The sequence below is a fragment of the Chiloscyllium punctatum genome, chromosome 36, assembly GCF_047496795.1.
Source record: "Chiloscyllium punctatum isolate Juve2018m chromosome 36, sChiPun1.3, whole genome shotgun sequence".
In the NCBI taxonomy this organism is placed as follows: Eukaryota; Metazoa; Chordata; class Chondrichthyes; order Orectolobiformes; family Hemiscylliidae; genus Chiloscyllium; species Chiloscyllium punctatum.
Window position 1 is genome coordinate 59,280,996 of NC_092774.1, and position 21,676 is coordinate 59,302,671.

Genomic DNA, 21,676 nt, shown 5'->3' on the forward strand with positions numbered 1-21,676 from the left:
ATCGGCGTTTGCACACCAGGCAGCGGCTGTTCACCTGCACTCAGTGCAGAAAAGGCTTCACTCAGTTACACCACCTCCTGGCCCACCAGTGTGTCCATACCAGCAAGAACCCGTTCATCTGCCCTGTGTGTGGGCAGGGCTTCACTCAGTCACACCACCTGCTGCCGCACCAGCGGATCCACAGCGGGAAGAAACCGTTTTCCTGCTCCGTGTACAGGAAGGGCTCCACCCAGTCGTATCACCTGCTGCTCAGCTTCCGCGTCCACACTGGGGAGAAGCTGTTCACCTGTCCCATGTGGAGCAATGACTTGTGCGATTCCTCCACCCTGCACAAACACCAGCGCATCCACACCAAGGAGCGGCCGTTCACCTGTCCAGTGTGTGGGAAAGGCTTCACCCAGTCGTGCAACTTGGGGAGACACCAGCAACTTCGCAAGTGAGATGGCGCAGGGATTCGGGTTGGATTCTGCTGTTACCATTGCTGAGAGTCACATCTTGAACCCTGTTTAGTGGGTGAAGTGGGAGGGGTAAGGGTTTCCTTTATGCTGACTGGCCGCGCTCTCACCCACTTTACTTCCAGTGGGGCCTGACACTCTCTGAGCCAGGGATTGCACCTTCCCTACGGAAACAGTCCACAGAAGCGGCTGAAGTGCAGGTAGATTTTAATAGATACATTTGTCTCTGTCCCATTGAGTCTCCAGCACAGTCCATCCAATTGGCCTCTCAGTGTTAATGCTCCACCTGAGCCTCCACCCACCCCTTCATCAGCATACAGGTATCCCCTGCTTTTTGAAAGTTCATTTTACCCCCTACACCCTCCCCGCCCAAGCGTGTGCCAATTCTTAATCCTAACGTAGACCTTCTATTTATTGCCGATGCGTGGTTTCTGTCCCTGTATTCACCTCCCATTCATGTGTCTATCCAGATATACCTTAATTGTTGCTAAGGTGCCTCTTTCCACTACATCCACTAGCCCTGCATTCCAGGCATCCACCATCCAACTGTGTGAAAAATCTTTCCTTTCAATTCTCCCCTGGACTGTCCCCCTCTCACCTTGAACCTGTGCCCTCTTGTAGTTGACTTTTCCACCCTGGGGGGAAAGCCTCTGAGTATCTAACAGACTATCTGGCCCAACACCAAACATCCAAAGAATAATCCACACAGACCCATTTCACTACCCTTATTACTTGACATTTACCCCTGACTAATGTACCGAACTTTCACATTCCTGAACACTGTGGGGCAATTTAAGCATGGACAATCCAACTTAACCTGCCAATTCCTGGGCAGTGGGTAATTTAGCATAGCCACTCCACCCTAACCTACACATTTGGATTGTGAGAGGAAACCGGAGGAAAGCCATATCGACGCAGGGAGAATGTGCAAACTTCACCCAGACACTCGCCTGAGACTGAAATCGAACCAGTTTCCCTGGTGCTCTGAGGCATCAGTGCTAATGATTGAGCCACCATGCCGCCCCCGTCCAGCCAATCTGTGTGTCTCATCATTTTGTTGAGGTCATCCTTCCGCCTCCATCTTTACAGTGAAAATAATCCAGGTTTATCCCATTTCTTCTCATAATGAGACCTCCAGACCAGGCATGTCCTAGTGAACCTTCTCTATACCCTCTCCCCAGAGCATCCATGTCCTTCCGGTCGTGTGGCGACCAGAACTGCATGTAATATTCTGAATGTGACTGGAATAAATAGCTATAACATAACTCGCCAACTCTTACACGCAAGGCAAACGTGCTGTGTGCCTTCTTGATCACGTTACCAGCCTGTGTTGCCACTTTTGGAGATCTATATGGTCAGATCCCTCTGTATGCCAGTGCTTCTATGTGGTCTGAAATTTATCGTACAATTCTTGAATTTCCTATGTATCTGTATCCGGATTCACCTTAATTGTATTCCCCTCTTTATCTCTTTTCCCCCATCCTCACCCCTCCACACATCAGCATACAGGAGTATAGGAGCAGAAATTATGCCATTCAGCCTGCTCCACCATTCAATCATGGCTGACAAGTTTCTCAACCCCATTCTCCCCGTAACCTTTGATCCTCTTGATACTCAAGAACCTAGTTATCCAATCTTAAATATATTCAATGATCTGGCCTCCTCGGCCTTCTGGGGCAGTGAATTCCATAGATACACCGCTCTCTGTCTGAAGTTCTCCTTATCTCTGTTCTAAAAGGTCTTCCCTTTACCTGAAGGCTGAGGAAGAGGAGGCAGAGAGGAGCGTGGTGTGCACCTGGAAACTCCAGAACTTCCCCAACTTCACGAGTCAACAATAACTCTTTCTGGAGCAAGGAAACGAAAGGGCTGATGAGAAACTGTGACACCACAGGAAGTGAAATTAGGCCATTCAGCCCATTGAGTCTGCTCCACCATTCACTCACTCTTGAGTATCAAGGGGCTCAAAGGTTACAGGGAGAATGGGGTTAAGAAACATATCAGCCATGATTGAATGGCAGAGCAGATTCAACACGATAAATGGCTTGTTAACCATCCCTGGGAAGAAGGAGGCAACACAGTAAGTTGTTTCTTGGGACAGGTAAGATAATGTTGTTAATAATGGTGTGACAAAAGGACAATTAATTCTGCCTGTAGAAGGAAAGCCCTGACATAGACGGGTTAAATGCAGGGCAGGCTGTTTCAAACAGACACCGAACCTTCAAGGATAAGAAGGTAAACTACAGACCTGAGGTCTCCAGCAATGTGAGGTGATGTTAGAGTCTTAAAAAAAGTCACTCCACAGATTTGAAATTGAGGAACCGCCACCAAAATTCAACTCCAGTATGATACAGCAGCAGCAGTACTTAGAAGAATAATACTGCATCAAACCCCTGGACATTTCCAGAGATGGGCACTGTCGGTGGAAACCCAGTTAAATTCAGCCATCAACTGGGTGATAGCCAAGGTCGGGAGGTGAAGCTGAATGAACTTGAGAGGTTTTATTTGTGGTTGCTACGTGCAATAAAGTGCAAATCATTGTTTCAGCAGTTGATTCTCTGTGCGGTTTCTGAGTCAGGAGCCAAATTAAGGTGATTCATCCACAACCACACCATGAGGCTAGGATTAATATTGACTCCATTGCATTCAAGAGAATGTCTTCAATACTGTTATAAAGCGAAGGCTGATCCCTCCCACCCACCAACCGTTTTAAGATCACTTAAGAGACACAGCATTGCTTTAGAAATGAGCGATCCTTGACACATACACAGCCAAAATCATCACTGCCATTATTATCAAATTAGAATTTAAGCTGGATAGGCTGGGATGTTTTTCTACTGGAGCAGAGGAAGTTGAGGCAATATTTTCAAACCATGAGGGGTAGAGTTGGCTTAATGGTAACGGTCTCTTCCCTAGGGGGAGGATTTCAAGAGCAAGGACGTGTTTTTATGGCGAGAGGAGAAAGGTGGAAGAAAAGATGTGGGGCAAAATATTTACAAAGTGTAGTTCGCCTGGGGAAACAGCTGCCAGTGGAAGTGGTTGGAGCAGGTACATGAACAACATTGAAAAAAAAAACAAAAAATACATGGATAGGAAAACTTTAGAAGGATATGGGCCAAGTGCAGGGAAATGGGGTTAGTGTTGACAAACATTTTGGTCAGCATGGACCGGTTTGGGCTGAAGGGCCTGTCTCTGTGCTATAGTACTCGATGACTGGTGTCTCTTTGTCACTCTGACAGTGTTGAGTTTCCACATGAACCAGGAAAAAGTGAGGACCGAAAATGCTGGAGATCAGAGTTGAGAGTGTGATGCAGGAAAAGCACAGCAGGTCAGGCAGCACCCGAGGAGCAGGAGGATCGATGTTTCAGTCATAAGGTCACCCAGATGAATATCTCACTAAATCATGCTGAATAAAATCTGATCTCATTCGTCAACTCTGAAGTGGAGGTGCTGGGGGTGGACAGGTCAGAAGTCACACAACACCAGGTCACAATCCCAATAGATTGATTTGAACTCATGAGCTTTCGAAGCACTGTTCCTTCATCAGGTGAAGTGATGAAGGAGCAGCACTGATGAAGGAGCAATGTTCCCAAAGCTTGGGATTTCAAATAAACCTGTTGGACTGTAACCTGGGGTTGTGTGACTTCTGACTTCTTCAACTGCGATTCATTGTTGAACTTGATGGGATACTTTATCCAACTCGGTGTAGTTAAATCATATTGCTTGGAGGGGTTCATTTGAAACCTTCCCGGAGGTGAATTCAACAAGATTGAACAATTCAAAGTTACTCAATTCTAAACTTACATCAAGACCGGTAGTCATAGAGAGGTACAGCACGGAAACAGATCCTTCAGTCCAACTCGTCTACGCTGACCAGATATTCTAAATTAATCTAGTCCCATTTGCCAGCACTTGGCCCAAATCCCTCTAACTCTTTCGATTCATGTCCCCAACCAAATGTCTTTTAAATTCTGTAATTCTACCAGCCTCCTCCACTTCCTCTGGCAGCTTATTCCATACGCACACCACACTCTGCATGAAAAGTTTTCCCTTTAGGTCCCTTTTAAATCTTTCCCCTCTCACTCTAAACCTATGCCCTCTCGTTCTAACAACCTCCTGATAAATCATTTCTGATGGAGATGTCAATGTTTCGGGTAGAACCCTTCTTCAGTCCTGAGGGATAATACCTGAAATGCTGACTTCTCCACCTCCTGGTGCTGCCTGCCTTGCTGTGCCCAGCCTCCTGTTTGTCTATTTTAGATTCCAGCATCTGAAGTTTGTTTATTTTGTCTCTAACAAATGGTGGAGCAGATTCGATGGGTCAAAATAGCCTAACTTCTGCTCCAATGGTCTTGTGGTCTTTGGATTGTGCGGGTCCTGGGATCAATGAGCAGCAGCGCCCACTGGAAGCAATGTTCACAGAATTATAGAATCCCTGCAGTGTGGAAACAGGCCCTTCTGCCCAACAAGTTCACAGTGATCCTTTGAAGAGTAACTCACCCAGACACATTCTCCTACCCTATCACTCTGCACTTACCCCTTACTAATGCACCACACCTGTACACTATGGGACTATTTAGCTTGGCCAATTCGCCCAAATATGCGCATGTTTGGACTTTGGGAAGATACTGGAGCACGCGGAGGAAACGCACACAGACACGGGGTGGTGGGGGATAGTGCAAACTCTCCACAGACAGTCACCCTGAGGATGAAATCTGCGTCCCTGGTGTTATGAGGCAGCAGTGCTAACCAATGAGCCACCACCACTCCCAAACCCCCCCACCCCCCCCCCCCCCCCGCCCCCAGTAGAAAACAAAAAAGCCTATCAGCTCTCCCACTGCACTCACTGTCAGAAAGGGCAGGAGGTTCAGTCCTGGGGGTGACCCTCAGCAGTGTTACCGGCAGAATCGGATTATTGGGAGCACTGGTGCCTCCGCTGGTGCTTGTTCAAGCTGCAGGACATTGTGAACCTCTGCCCACATTCGGGGCAGGCAAACGGCCTCTCCCCAGTGTGGACCCGCTGGTGCGTCAGTAGAGTGGAGGAGACAGCAAAGCCCTTCCCGCACTCGAGGCAGGTGAATGGCCTCTCCCCAGTGTGGACCCACCGATGTGTCAGCAGGTGGGAGACCTGGGTAAAGCCCTTCCCGCACTCAGAGCAGCTGAAGGGCCTTTCCCCAGTGTGGACCCGCCGGTGCTTCAGCAGGTCAGAAGAGCGTGTAAAGCACTTCCCGCAGACAGAGCAGGTGAATGGCCTGTCGCCGGTGTGGACCCGCCGGTGGATCAGCAGGTCAGAAGAATTGCTGAAGGCCTTCCCACATTTGGGGCAGGGGAAGGGCTTCTCACCGGTGTGGACCCGCCGGTGAATCGCGAGGTGGGAGGAGCGAGTGAACACTTTCCCACAATCTGGGCAGCGGAAGGGCCTCTCCCCTGTGTGCACCCGCTGGTGCCTCATCAGGGCAGAGGAATCGCTGAAGGCCTTCCCGCACTTGAGGCAGCTGAAGGGCCTCTCCCCTGTGTGAACCCGCAAGTGCCTCAGCCGGGCGGAGGAATCGCTGAAGCTCTTCCTGCACTCAGGGCAGCTGAAGGGCCTCTCCCCTGTGTGCACCCGTCGGTGCCTCAGAAGGGCAGAGGAATCACTGAACGCCTTCCCGCACTCAGGACAGGAGAATGGCTTAAAACCTGGTGTGACTGCGCCGATGTGTCTCCAGGGCAGACGGGACACGGAAGCCTTTCCCGCAGTCGCCACACTTCCATGGTTTCTCCATGGCCGAAGCTACAGTTGCATACAAACGCGTGTATGTCCCCTCCCTGCCTTGAATTCCTCTATCCAGCCAGATAACTGATTCAGGCTCCACACTCAGTGCGTTGCTGCAACAGTAGGGTCTCTCTTCCAGTCCCACTGATGTTGAAAACGTACTAAAACAGGAACCAATTGGATCATAGTTGAAAATTGTTGCAGTCCCGATGGATTGAGTGGCTCACAAATGCTGGAGAATCAGAGTCAAAAACTATGGGTCAGGCAGCATCTGAGGAGCAGGAGAGTCAATGGTTCAGGCATAAGCCCTTCATGTGTTGATTTTGAAACTTCATCTTCAGATCAAATACTCTGAAAAGAGATTACAAAAGTCATCACTGTCAGTCCAGTGTAGAAATTCAGAACTAGCAATTCTACTTTCTGCAGAACATTCTTTTCTTTTGTTATTCCACAAAACTGAAAGCACCATCCCACTCTCTCTCTCTCTCTCTCTCTCTCTCTCTGTTCTCACTCCATTCTAATTCTCCTGAAAGTGCTGATTCAGGATCTGACAGGGACAGAAGAGCAAAACAGTCACAACTGACATCTCTCTGAATTTTGGATACCTCCACCTGAAACTTAATATCTTCCACGACATTGGGATACTGTTGAGAGTGAGTATGTCTGATTTTGGGAAGCAAAAATATAGTGTGTACATTCAGGATGAACTGCAATTCAGCTTCTTGACAAACAACCAAACGCAAAATGGTTAACCTGCCCCCACGGGGGTGGGGGAGTTTTGGAATGAGACATCAAGGCAATGATACGAGAGAGAAACTGAACAGACTGAAGTGGCAAACCAGAGTCATCTAGATATATAGCACAGACAAAGGCCCTTTGGTCCAACTAGTCTATGCTGACCAGATATCCTCACCGAATCTAGGTCTCATTTGCCAGCGTTTGGCCCATATCCTTCTAAACCCTTCCTATTCATATACCCATCCAGATGCCTTTAAATATGTTAGGATTATGCCAGCATCCACTACTTCCTCTGGCAGCTCTTTCCTTACATGCACCATCTTCTGCATGAATTGCCCTTTGGGTCCCTTTTAAATCTCCCCCCCCCCCCCCCCCCCACCCCGCCACAAACCTATTATTCTTTAGTTCTGGATTTCCAGAGAAGTGACCTTGTTTATTTACCCTATCCATGCCTCTCTTGATTTTATAAACAATGGAAGGATCAACGGCTCAGGGCGGGGATGGGGTGGGGGGGGGGGGGGGGGTGGGGGTGGGGCGGGGGGGGGGGGGGGGTTATGATAGGGTATTCTTCTCCTCCTTTAGCTCCAAGTGTAGAGGAGTGGCTATACTGGTAAGAATGAACCTCCCTGTCCAGGTAATTGAGCAAATTAAGGATGAACATGGATGGTCCATCATTCTTACAGCTCTAACACATGGAGAAGAGTATGGCGTCCTGAATGTATATCGTTCCCCGGTGCACCCTCTTAAATTTCTAATTGATGCTGTTGCTAAATTAATAAGTCTAGGGTGCGCCGCATGGTCATTGGAGAAGATTTTAATCGCCTAATAGATCCCGAGGTAGACAGGGTGCCAAGGGGCCAGGCAGATACACCGACACAACCTAAGCAGTTGGTGGACATGTGCGAGGAGTTGGGATCTCCACCCTAATGTGGAGGCATCTCCACCCTAATGGAAGAGACATAACTTTCTCTTCCAACCCACACAAGTGCCACATGGGAACTGACACTTTTTAATGCCATTGGATTGCTTGAACAGAACATTGGCTTGTGAAATTGGCAATATAGGTGTCTCGGACCATGTGCCAGTGTATTTAGATGGTAAAGTCAAGGGTGGTGGAATGGATGCACAGCACTGGTGCATGGACCCATTCCTGTTAAGGCGTAGCAAATCCGTTGAGTACAGCAGAAGAGAGTTCAAGGCCTTCTGGGATATCAACCCAGGTATGGCCAGTAATCCAGCAATACTGTGGGAGGCCACTAAGGCATATTTATGAGGCCTGATTATTTCGTATTCAACAAATGGAAGGAGACAGAGGGAGGAGCAAAATCATATGCTGGAGACCCGGCTGCAGATAGCTGAGAAAGCATATTATAATAGGCCTTCCCTGGTCAAACTGCAGCTCTCCGGACTGCTCTCGACTCATTGCACACACAGGTGGCAAAAAAAGGGTCTCCTTTGCTGAACAAAGATTGTTTTAATCTGGAGATAAGCCAAGTCGATATCTGGCTAGAAAGAAAAATGCTTCCCAATCTTTTATGTTTGTTAGAGAGAAGGCTGGCACAGTGAGTTGAAGAAGATCAATGTTAGATTTATGGAATACTTTGCACAGTAATATCGGTCAGAGGGAGACGAACACGGTGCAGCGAGGATGCAGTCCTTTTTTGAGGACCTGCACCTCCCCAGTATAAAGGCAGAATAGGTTTCCCTGTTGAATGGGCCTATTACGATACAGGAGGTGCAGGAAGCAATAAAGCATCCCACTGGGGTCAGATAGATTCCCAAGTGAATTCTATAAGGAATTCATAAATGTGTTCGTGGAGCCGCCTCTGGGGATGTATTGCTATTCATATACACAGGATTGTCTTCTGCACTCTCTTAGGGAGGCTAATATCTCCCTCATTTTAAAGGAGGGGAAAGAGCCTGAAGAATGTGCTTCACACAGACCCTGTTGAATTTAAATTTTAAAATTGTTACCAAGATGCTGGCCCTGAGGTTGGAAAATGTGTTGCGCTAAATTATGAAAGATGAATAGACGGGTTTTGTCAAGGGCTGTAGCTCCTCCAACAATATCAGGAGGGTACTGACCATAGTGCAGGTATGCCAGCAAATATTGATCCCGGGTTCGGTGTCTCCCTAGACGCAGAAAATGCATTTGACCAGATAGAATGGCCGTACCTATTTGGGATCCTACAGCGTTTTGGTTTGGGGGGGATCCTTTGGTCGATGGGTGGTGGAGTTGCATAATGATCCTAAGGCAAACATCATCACAAACTGCACTAAGTCAGATAACTTTAATATTGGGAGAGGTAGTCGACAGGGGTGTCCTCTTTCACCACTGCTACTTACCTTGGCAATTGAGCCATTAGCTGGGGCTGTCAGGAGGGATCCTGAAATAGTGGGGCCAGGGGTGGGAATGGGCGGGAATAAGATCACCCTATAAGCTGATGACATCCACTTCTCCTTGGCCAATCCGGAGGAGTGCGTTCCTCGATTGATTCAAACAATTAATGTATCTGGAGTTTTTCGGGCTGCAGGATCAACTTTACAGAATCGGAAGCCGTGCCAGTGGGAGGTATTAATGGAGGTGCCTGATCTGAAGGATGGAATGAAGTTCCTGGTTAGATGGTCGTCAAAAGGGTTTTTGTATTTGGGAATTTTTATTACCCCTGCCTTCCACCAGCTGTATAAAGCTAACTATGTACAATTACTGGAGAGGATAAAACGGGGGTGGGGGGGGGGGGGGGTGGGGGGGAGTTGGTGGTGGTAGTGGATCTTCTAGACTTGGAGATATCAAATAAGTGCTTTGTTAGCATATGTGGGTGACTGGGCACAGGGGGGTTCAGGGTCGATTTGGCTTGACATTGAAGCCTTGCAGTCCCCTAGTTAATCTATTATTCATGGATAAGATGAAATCTGTGACTGAGCAGTGTAAGAGTCCAATCATTTTAAATACGGTGAAAGCCTGGAAGATAATGAGGCAAGACAAGGGCAATTGGCTGAAGACCTCGTCATTTACCCCATTGGCGGGAGCCCAATGATTTCAATCTGGGGCAATGAACTCTGGCTCAAAGTCATGGGAGAATAAGGGAATCTCCTGTTTAGGAAACTTATTTGAGGGGGAGATCTTGATGTTATTTAGCCAGCTAAGTCAGAAGTATGGATTGTCTAATAGGAACGTTTTCCGGTACTTTCAGGTAAGGGATTATATACAGAGGAAGACCACGCTCCTGGCTCAGCTTTACAGGCCACATGTGGAGAAAAGAGTGCTCCAGTGTACGGGTGCTGTTTCAGATCGTATTTTGCATCACTTACAGAAGGGATGTGCCTTCGGGATGTGGACGGACTCTGTAGGACATGGAATTGGGAGCTAGGAGAGGATATTTCATTGGAAGTATGGGAAGATATATGGGAAAATGTAAGGAAAATTTCAATATGTAACAAAGCAGAGGTCATGCAATTGAAGATTTTACACAGGGCTCATTTGGCGCCAGAGAGGCTAGCTAAGTTCAAGAGAGGAGCGTCACCAGGGGGTCCCAAATGTAAAATTAGTATAGGCACTCTCCCACACTGTTGTAAGATCCAGAGATACTGGAGTGCTTGGTAAGAACATCCTGAGGATTGAAGTTCTTCTGGGGTTGCCAAATTTGCTCTCTCTGGGGGAACACGGCAAGAGACTGTGTAACATTCTTACCCACTGTGCGAGGAAGCACATTTTAATGAATTGGCCATTGGAAAAGCCCCCAGGTCTTATGGGGTGGCATATGCTGGTGATGGAGCATCTCCCCCAAGACTACCTCACAAATATGGTGCACCACAAAACGGAACAATTTTACAAGACATGGCGGTCCTTTCTAAATTATATTGATGCAGACTTATCAGCAATATTAATTAGGGGCGTGTTACAGCCGTGGGAATCAGTCTGGGCACCCGTGGGGCCCTGGGAGGGGGAGATTGGGGGAAAAGAATATTGGGAAAATAACTGGTGCTCCCAGGATTGGGAGTCTCAGTGGAGGTGTGGTGAGTGAAATAGAATAAAGTAATGTGATATAATCTAATTTAAGTTAATGTGCATTCAGTTTACTTTAATTTTTATTTAATTTGATTATAGTTTAGATTAAACTCAGCAGATATGGTTGTTCTGGTAGGGTAGTAGGTAGTTCATTATTAATAGCATTGTGATATGACATTGTTGTATTGCCTCTATCTTTCTGTACTTTGGTTTAGTTCTTTTCTGTGTCTAGATGTTTTGTAAAGGATTTGAAAATGTTTCCAATAAAATATTTAATTTAAAAATATTGCCTTCCCCCATAACTATTTTTGACATTTAAAAGTCAGATGAACTCAGCTTTGAATATATTCAATGACCCCTAACTGCAGGAAGACATTTCTGAACTCAATTTCTCTTGCTAATATACCATTTGCCTTGGTCATTGCTTGTGACAACTGGCATTGACTGGAGTAGAAAGCCTGAGTAGAAGGCAGCTGAGGCACCTTTGTACATCCACACATCATTCCTGATGAAGTGCTTGTGTCCAAAATGTTGACTCTCCTGCACCTCGGATGGTGCCTGACCTGCTGTGCTTTGTCAGGACCACACTTTTCAACTCTGATCCCCAGCATCTGCAATCCTCACTTGCTCCACATCCCAATATATCACCATTTGAACAATGCATCTCCTTTCTGCTTTTATTTCACAGGAAAGGCGACAACTGCACACAGTGTTACTGCATTTGCCACGTGTTTGCGAATTAAGACACAGACATGAACCAACTTTGCTGAAAGTCGAGTTGAACACGAGAATGGAAAAGGGGGTGAGAAAAATGTGTTGTACTCACAGATGTTGGATAGAGGAAAGAAGTTGCAGTTGGGGTAAGGCTCAATCTTCATTCAGAGAGAGAGGAGCAGCAACGGCACCAACACAAACTCATGATCCAATTTCCGCATTCAGACAATGGGGGCAGGCTCCTTCCGGTCCTCCAGCACTTTCCATTGGCCAATCAAAACAATATCGTGCGTCGTTCCGCTGACAGAGAGGAGCATGCGCAGTATTCTGCTGACACCGAGAAGCATGCGCAGTGCTTGCTGACACCGAGAAGCATGCGCAGTATGCCAAATGGAGTTGCCGGTGAAACTGCTAAATTTTCAGTGTCCAAATGCCAGTCAGAAAAAAGAAACGCTAGAGCCACAATTTGTTTTGTTTCCCTGGGGCTCAACACTTCATTCCTTTTTCATTTTGTCTGGCTGCTCAACATTTGTATGTCTTTTCCCCAGAGTAGCGGAAGTCCAAAACTAGAGGGGCATAGGTATAAGGTGAGAGGGGAAAGGTTCAAAAGGGACCGAAGAGCGTGGTATAGGTATAGAATGAGCTACCAGAGGCAGTGGTCAAGGCTGGTACAATTCCAACATTTAAAAGGCATTTGGATGGGTATATGAATAGGAAGAGTTGAGGGGTATATGGGCCAAATGGTGGCAAATGGATCACTAGATTAATTTAGGATATATGGTCGGCGTGGACCGAAAGGTTTGTTCCCGTGCTGTGCAACTCTATGGCTCTATTTCTACACAATTTAAACCAATTTCATAAGACTAGGATTCGGCCCTTGCACCCTTCCAGCCTGTCCTCAACTGTGGCCTAACGACACAGATTTTTATGGAAATTTCAGAAAGATGGCTGCAGCTTTTTTTTTTCAACAATTGAATATGCTTTCAGAATTTAACGATTTTCTGAGTACATCGTTTTAGCTATTCTCAATGTCAAAGATCAGCTATTTCTCGAATCAACCCCTCCTGTCTCCCAGGTAGAGTCATTACCATCCATTCTCTCTCTATGATTAGAGGTCTCGAGGCAAGAGAAAGGATGGGGTTGGGGGTGTGTGGTCAGAGATTGGACAGGAGGAAGAGGCTTGGAGGGAAAGACAAAAATAAAATGGACACGGGGACTGACCATCGGGGATAGAGAAAGCCTGGATGTGCACAGGTTGGTGGGTAGAGGGTTTGGCAGAGAGAGAGAATGGCGGGGGGGGGGGGTGCAGAATGTGAAGCGAGAGGAATTGGGGGTTGCAGAGTGTGGGGGGAGAGTGTGGGGGGAGAAAGAGCAAAAATGAATGGCAGGAGAGGGTGGGGGAAGAGAGAGAATGAGTGTGGGGAGAGGGACTGGATACAGGAAGGCAGAGGGTGGGGAGAAAGAGAAGGGGAATGAATTGGGGAGAGAGGGTAGATGAGAGACTGGACGGGGGCAGAGGGTATGGAGATAGAATGGAGGGGGTTGCAGAGAGTGGGGTTAGAAACAAGAGGGTGCAGATGGTGGGATGCGTGTGTGAGAGAGAGAGAAGAGACGGGAAGCTAGGGATAGTGAGAGAGAATGGACGGGGGGCTATAGGTGGCGATGGGTAAATGGACAGGGGACGCTGAGGGGATGATTGGGTCTTGATTCAATGGGGAGGTGGTGAATGCATACCACCCACTCCCACCATCCCCCCCACTCCCAGGATCCACTTCTCTGTACACGTGCAGTGCAGATTTTTGTAAATGACACTACACAGAGTCTGGAACACTGTTTGAGCGCAGTCACCCTCATGTCCTGGCATCAGCAAACCACTGCCTTTCTCTTTTAAAAACTAAATAAAGACATGGGCGACATACTGGGGATGGAAGAAGTGGCTGAGAAACTGAACTGAGAGTCAGCGCTTTCAAGAGAGGGGAGCTAGGCAAAAACAGGAGGACGGAAGGATGAATTCGGTTTGGAATCTATCGAAAGGTGGAGGAATTGGGAGACAGATTTTGGGTAGAACATAGAGAAGGATGTTCCGTACAAACCAGAATTCTCTCATCTTATTTTCTGCCCTGCACTGACAGCAGTGATCTGATCTCTCAAGGTATTAGCAGAGAAAGAGATTTGCTGTTCAGGCATGCACAAAGAATTTACTCAGGGCCTGAATATCAGCAGCATTTGAATCCAGGAGGGGAAATGTTTGTCTGCAGGAAATTATTCCAAACTTCAACATGCATCGGGAAGCCCCGCGATTACAGAGAGCTTGCGTGGGAGTGCCCCAGGGTTCTGACTGTGGAGAGAACTTTAACTCTTTGGCGAAAAGTGGACTGGGTATTCTCACTGTAGATGAGCCCTTCATTGGATCGTTGAGGCTGCCAAGACACACTGACCCCTACACCGTGGAAACTCTGTGGAAGCAAATTCAATCTCTCAAATGGACTGAAGTGTCACCAAGGGCCTGTTTCCACAGGCTCTATGTAGGGGCTCTATGATTCCCCCAACATGTCTGCAGCCTGGCTTCCAGCTCCATCTTTCTGAGCCGAAGGTCCTCCAGCATGTGTTTTCCCTAGTTTCCAGCACCCAGAACCTCCCACCTCCTGCAAATCGAAAGATAAGTCCCACTCTGCCCTCTCTAGTGTGTGTTGTGGAACTGCTGAACCAATTTTAGTGGACCAGCAGAGGCTGATAGCCAAGTTTGGAACCCATAAGGATGGCCTCAACCAGGACCTTGGGTTCATGTCACATGACAGGTAACCCCACTTCACTGTCACTCTCTCACACACACACAAAGCACATACACTCACATTCACACAGACCCCTCTCTCAGACACACACATATACCCCCCACACTAACACCCTCTGACAGGCTGATACTCTATCACACACACACACTTTATCAAGCATGCACACACTCTCACCCTCTCATGCACGCACACTTACATATCAGGCGTTGGGGTGACTTTGTATTTGCAGAATTACATTTGCAGATATATTATATTTTGCTCAAAAAGCACACAATCTACAGGCAGTCAATCCATGTGAGATTTTATAAATTTCTACTTTGGAAATAGAACATGTCTGATTCAAGTTTGATATACAGACCTTAAGTTGTCTCGAGAATGTGTTTTCAAGGAAGTTCTGGGATTTACATATTAATGAACCAAAACCTGCAACCCATTCTAAAAGAGAAAAGACTTAACAACAATCTAGGTTTGTTCAATATATCATTTCTGTTGCATGAAACTGCAACCTTTTGCTATAAATTCTCTTATGATCCTGCTCTACACCACCTGATGATGGAGCAGTATTCCGAAAGTTAGTGCTTCCAAATAAACATGTTGGACTATAACCTGGTGTTGTGTGATTTTTAACTTTATTTCTTGTGAGTACATCCCACACACCCCGGTGCTGCCAGTAAACCTTACACTGTCAATGAAACGATGCGGTACCTGCACTCCGGAAAAAATTACAATATCTAACAATAGTAGCTACTCATCCACTGCTCATTCTGATACATGACATTGGAAACTTAGTGCAGGAGTTTGAAAGAAATGAGCAGCTTTCAGCAAAAACTTGATAGACCTCACAGCTTTCAATGAGAGTCTGAGACCGGGGTTAAGTTCTGCTTAACCCAACTTTGCCACCCAACTTTGTTACAGCTTCAGATATGCCCAGCAAAAAAGTGTATGAAAAGTAGCCTTTTTTTTTGAAAAAAAGCAGCTCAAAGTGCACACACTCCTCCCAACTCCACTTCATTTACATTTGGTCAGCTGAGCTGTCCCTTTATAATTGGATCCTTGATCCAGCCTTAAGCTGAAGGACGTATTGCCTCACTCAGCAACTTCAATCCAACTAAATTACTGCGACTCAGTTGCCGTGTGTGTGTGTGGGGGGGGGGGGAGGGGTGGGGGGTGGGGAGGGGAATGTCGGGGGTGGGGTGGTGGTGGAGGGCAGTTAAGAATCAACCACACAGCTGTGGGTCTGGAGTCACGTGTAGAACAGACCGGGTAAAGGATGCAGCTGGGATGACTGAGTGAATCCTTTCCCACAAGGGCAGTTTCCTTCCCTAAAAAGGGCGTGAGTGAATCAGATGAGAGTTTTTCCCCCCGAAAATGGTTTCATCATGGGATTCTAAACTCCAGATTTCTGACCGAATTCCAATTCTGCAACCTGGCACAGCAGGATTTGGTTCTGGGAGTCCCCAGAATTGGGTTGATAGTCCAATCGATAATGACACTCAGCCGTCATTCCTTCAATCCCCCTGCGATGGCACGTGAACTCGCAGGTGGGAGGAGCGGGTGAAGCCCTTTCCACACTGAGAGCAGATGGATGGCCTCTCCCCAGTGTGGACCCTTTGATGGATCAGCAGTGTAGATGACTGAGTGAACCACTTCCCACACACGGAGCATGTGAACGGCCTCTCCCCGGTGTGGATCCGCTGGTGCCTCCGCACGTTGCTCACATGACTGAAGCTCTTCCCACACTTGGGGCAGGTGAACCCAGTGTGGACCCGCTGGTGGGTCCGCAGAGAGTAAGAATCGACAAATCCCTTCCCACACTCAGAGCAGGTGAACAGCCTCTCCCCCACGTGAACTCGCTGGTGTTTCAGGAGATGGATGCATTGATGAATCACTGCCCACACTGAGAGCAGGAGAACGGCCTCTCCCCCGTGTGGACCCGCTGGTGTGTCTGCAGCCGGGACGACTGAGTGAATCATTTCCCACAATGGTGACAGATGAATGGCCTCTCCCTGGTGTGAACTGCACAGCCAACTGAAACTCTTCCCGCACACTGAGCAGGAGAACGGCGTCTCCCCAGTGTGAACATGTCTGTGGGTGTCAAGCGCTGATGGGAAAGGGAATTATTTCCCAGAGTCCCCACATTTCCACGGTTTCCCCTTTGGAGGGAGCTTTCCTTGTGTCACTCTGGGTTTGAAATTTAAAACAGAGTGGGTACACAGTCTCTCCCCAACGTGAGGGGTGAGATTTTGATTCCCCAAACTGAGTAAATGGCTTGAAGCACTTTTCACAGTCAGCGCACTGAATCTCCTCACTCGGGTGTCTCAGTATTCTTCGAGGAGAAAGTGAGGACTGCAGATGTGGGAGATCAGAGCTGACAATGTGTTGCTGAAGAAGGGCTCGTGCCCGAAACGTCGATTCTCCTGCTCCTTGGATGCTGCCTGACCTGCTGCGCTTTCCAGCAACACATTTTCAGCTCTGTCTCAGTATTCTTCCTGCCACAGCACTGTCCAAAATCTCTCAAGCAGACAAAAACAAACATTTCTTCTCGAATTGAATGGCTGCTGACATTCAAGTCCCAATGAATCAAGTGGCTCTGTCAGAAGTTGATGTATCATTTGTTTCCAGATTTCTTTCTGCATGTCTTCCTGCAAAAAAAAAACACTAATTTTGATCACTATCAGTACAATTAAATGAACATAACATCGGTGGCAAGACCTGTAAATTGCTAGATGCCTGCTGATCATATATTACGCAGGACACAGAAAGCCCTCATGCAGCCAGATAGCCTTAGGTGTGAATGGAGATAAACGTCATTTAGATGACAATGACCTGGACAAAGCTGCCGACAAAGGTGCTGGAAATGGAGCTGAATCAAGGATGTGATAATGAAATGTCAACGCTGTTTGAGAAAAGAAAGCCGGTAAAGATGCTGAATGACTTCCTGCTGGCCTAGTATATAAAAAAGATGACAATACTACATGGCATAAATCCATTACTGCATTAGAAAGTTAAAAATCATAGCCACGAAGCTTTTACAACAGCCAACAATATCAGATCCTCACCAAATGAAGCAACATGTGTCTACATTTTATATGAATGTGCCAATCACTTAAAAATTGCTCAGTTCCATGAGAAACTACCCTTTTAATTGTGAACATGAGGAAAGAAGCAATCCTTTTCCAGGGTGCAAACTCTATATGTGCCAAACTGAGGGAATACACAATGAAAAGACCTTTGAGACAGAGAGCATCTGAGCTCCTTTCCTGGATTCACTCCAGTTACCACAAGTGAATAGTGTCCCCCTGTCACTCTCTCTAGTCCCCCTCAACCTCCCGCACCCCAGATAAAGAATGGAAAGGGGGAGACATTGCTTTGCTCCCAGATGTTGCCCAGAGGGCGGGGGCTTCACTATGAAACTGACAGGGCTACTTACATGTTGTGACATCCACAATGGCAAGGGGGGGTGGGGGGGGGTGTGTTGGGGGCGACAGTGGGCGCACACTGCACCTGCGCTGCCCTGCAGCTGAGGTATGTGGGGAGGGGAGGACACTTACAAACTCCCTTCGCTCTCCTCCAAGTCAATGCAGTTTGAGTTCAACCAAAGCACGGATTTAATTTTAGCTTCACACTCACAGAAAACCACCTTCTCTATGAATCCAGCACTTTACTTTCCCTCCACTCCATGGAAATATTGATTTGTGAGACTCCAGGTTTGAACTTGCTACCATATCTCCTACAGGGTGTTGGGTAAAAACTATTTATTTTATGAACCATTTCAACTCAAACCCATCCTTGCCATTCAACTACTAATGTGTGGGATGAACTTCCTGAGAAGTGAAGGATACAGGTACAATTAAAAGACATTTTTTTAAGTACATGAATAGGAAAGGTTTGGAGGGATATAGGCCAGGAGCAGGCAGGAGAGATTGGTTTAGATTGGGATTATGGTTGGCATGGACTGGTTGGGTCAAAGATCCATTTCCAAGCTGGAAGACGCGATGGTAAATTCATAGTTCCCTGAAAGTGGAGTCACAGGTAGACAGGACAGTGCAGAAGGTGTTTGGTATGCTTGCGTTTTTTCTGGTCAGTGCAATGGATGTAGAATTGGGAGGTCATGTTGCGACTGTCGAAGACATTGGTTAGGCCAGGTTTGGAGTGTTGCATGCAATTCTGGTACCAGTGATCCCACCCTGACACACCGTAAACCAGAGATAGTGACTGAAATTGACTCTGATACAGAATCAAATAATTAAATCCCTGCAGTGCAGGAAGAGGCCATTTGGCCCATTGAATGCATTGGGTATAGGAGTTGGGAGGTCACGTTGCAGCTCTACAGGACATTGGTTCAGCCACTTTCGGAATGTTGCATTCGATTCTGGTCTCCCTGCTCTAGGATAGGAAAACTGTTGTGAAATCTGAAAGGGCACAGAAAAGATTGATAAGGACGTCACCAGGGTTGGAGGGTTTATGGTATAAAGAGAGGCTGAATAGGATGGGGCTGTTTCTCTGGAGTGTCGGAGGCTCAGGGTGACCTTAAAGAGGTTCGTAAAGTCATAAGAGGCATGGATAGAGTAAATAGTCCAAAGGAAGTGGTGGAGTCTGGTACAATTTAAACATTTAAAAGGCATCTGGATGAGTGTGTGAATAAGAAAGGTTTGGAGGAATATGGGTCAAATGCTGGCAAATAGGTCACTAGATTTATATAGGAAAGCATAGATGTGTTGGATTAAAAAGTCTGTTTGTATATCTCTCTGTATATTTGTTAACAGATGCTTAATTTCTGTTGATGTAAATATCGTTATAAATCATAGCTGGGAACTAATACTTAGATGCAAGGGAGAGGGAATTTCTCAAGTGGGGCACAAGAAGAATCCTGGGAGACCCCTAATTCTGGTTTACTATCTAATGAACAAACTTTAAGCATGAGCACCAAATGTTTGTTTATGTCTAATTTTGTTTCATTGTCCTTGTTTTATTCCCTGCTACGATGACTCACTCAGCCTGGATGGTTGAAAGGCCAGGAGATGTGGGTTGGGCCTTGATTGACGGAATGTTTTATTATTCTGGAAGCTGTAAAAGGGTGTCAAAGGCTTCAGCAGAAATCCAGCAGAGCTGAGAACAGAAGACATTTCACTCTGTGGGAACAGGGAGATCAACAGGAGAACAGTGAAATCAGGATGTGAAATCTGAGCTGACACCATACTACTCTGTGATCTGTGCTTCGATTCGCAGGGCCAACCCTCTACCTTTACAGACCTTCCCATTCAATTTGAATACCATGTACCCCCTCAATATTCAGGATCCAATCCTTGGCATCCTGAAGCCATGCCTCTGTCAGGAGTCTTAGATCATATTCTCTTCAATGTGTACAGTCAATTCATCCACTTTTGTGACAATGCAGCACACATTCAGACATACAGTCTTCAGTTTTGATTGTTGTGATCTTTTCAATCCAGTTTTGATTGTTGGGACATTTACTCTCCTTGTCCATTTCTATCATTCTCTAATGTTCACTTTCCACATCATTACATTGCTCACCTGCCTTGATTTGAATTGACCGTGAGAAATGCAGGTTTATGCATTCACAGGAATAGAAACAGGAGTAGGCCATTTGGCCCATTGCGCCTACTCCACTATTCATAAAGATCATGGATGACCTATCCATCGTCTCAGCTCCACTTATCTGCACTATCCCGACTACCCTAAATTCCTCCCTTGCAAAATCCCGTCGAACTGTGTCTTGAATATGGTTACTACTCTTGCTTCCTTGGACAAGGAATTCCATGGCTTCACCACTCTCTGGGAAAGGAATTTCTCCACCTCTATCTACTCCACTCCCTCTAATCTTGTGACCTAGTCTCACCTACCAGCAGAAATGACTAGATAAACTGGGGCTGGGTGGCATGCTCTTTGGATGGGTCAGTGTGGATTTGATGGGATGAATGGCCGGTTTCCACACAGGAGGGCTTCTATGATTAACCACAGTTGTGTGTGCCCCAGATCACAAACCCAGAATCTCCCACCTTCTACAAATGGAAAGACAAGTCCCACCCTGCCCTATTGTGTGTGTGTTATCTAACTGCTTAATAATTTCTCGTGAATACAGCTCACACCTGCTGCTGCTGCCAGTAACCTTTACAATGCTAATGAAACAATGCAATACCTGCAGTACTGAAAATCGTAAGGCTTCTAATGATACCAGTTACTGATTCACTGTTCCTTCTGATGTACAGCATTGGAAATATAATGGTAGAGGCTGAATACAATGAGCAGTTTAAAACAAAAACCCACCTAACCCTTCACTCGGCTCAGGACGCTTTACTTAAAACACTTCTTCCTCACATTTCAACAACTTCCCATTTTCCACCAAAATCCTAGATGCACTCACTCACTCAACTGCTGTCTCACAAATGAAAGATTTCATTGTAGCTTCTGCTCCCAGTAAGGGCAAAACATCTTTGAAAGTTGCTCTGAAAGTCCAGTCTTCACAACGACATTTCTGCTTTCCTTCAGTTGAAATTGTCTGTGCTGACCAGATATTCCGAATTAACATAGTTCCATTTGTCAGCACTTAGCCTGTATCCCTCTCAATTCACCCTACTACCAGATGCCTTTTAAAATATTGTAATTATACCAGTCTCCACCACTTCTTCTGGCAGCTCATTACATGCTCGATTCACCCTCGGTGTGAGATAGTTGTCCATAAGGTTCCTTTTAAATATTTCCCCTCTCACCTCAAACCTATGCCCTCTAGTTTTGGACTCCCCTACTATGTGGAAAAGGTATTGGCTATTCACCCTATCCATGCTCCTTATGAACTTCTAAAAGTCACCCCTCGGCCTCCAATGCTCCAGGGAAAACAGCCCCGACCTATTTAGCCTCTCCATATAGCTCAAACCCTCCAACTCTGGCAGTAGCCTTGTAAATCTTTGTCAAACCCTTTCAAAGGTTCACAACACTTTTCCTGTAGCAGGGTAACCAGAACTGAACACAGTATTCCAAAAGTGGCCTAATCAATGTCCAGTACAGGGGCAACATGACCTCCCAACATCTGCACGGAAATGCACTGACTTATAAAAGCAAGCATAACATACGACATTCTTCGCTTGCCTGTCTACCTGCGACTCCACTTTCAAGAAAATATGAAGCAGCACTCCAACTTATCTTTATTCAACAACACGCCCCATTAACTTTGCAGATCCTGCCCTGATCTGTCTTT

At 46.6% G+C, this 21,676-nt stretch overlaps 1 protein-coding gene and 1 long non-coding RNA gene across 2 annotated transcripts in view; one reads left to right on the forward strand and one right to left on the reverse strand.

Moving 5' to 3' along the window:
• Positions 1 to 6: 6 nt before the first annotated feature.
• Positions 7 to 3,001, forward strand: LOC140460540 (uncharacterized). The gene is made up of 2 exons (XR_011954173.1): positions 7 to 655; positions 2,194 to 3,001. It is a non-coding gene; the product is annotated as an uncharacterized lncRNA (long non-coding RNA).
• A 2,277-nt stretch (positions 3,002 to 5,278) lies between these two features.
• LOC140460103 (uncharacterized) overlaps positions 5,279 to 21,676 on the reverse strand; it is a 54,751-nt gene continuing 38,353 nt past the window's right edge. The window contains exon 3 of the mRNA XM_072554503.1: positions 5,279 to 6,225. Coding sequence (XP_072410604.1) covers positions 5,365 to 6,225 — 861 coding nt within the window. The 3' untranslated portion in view covers positions 5,279 to 5,364. The remainder of the gene's footprint in view (positions 6,226 to 21,676) is intronic.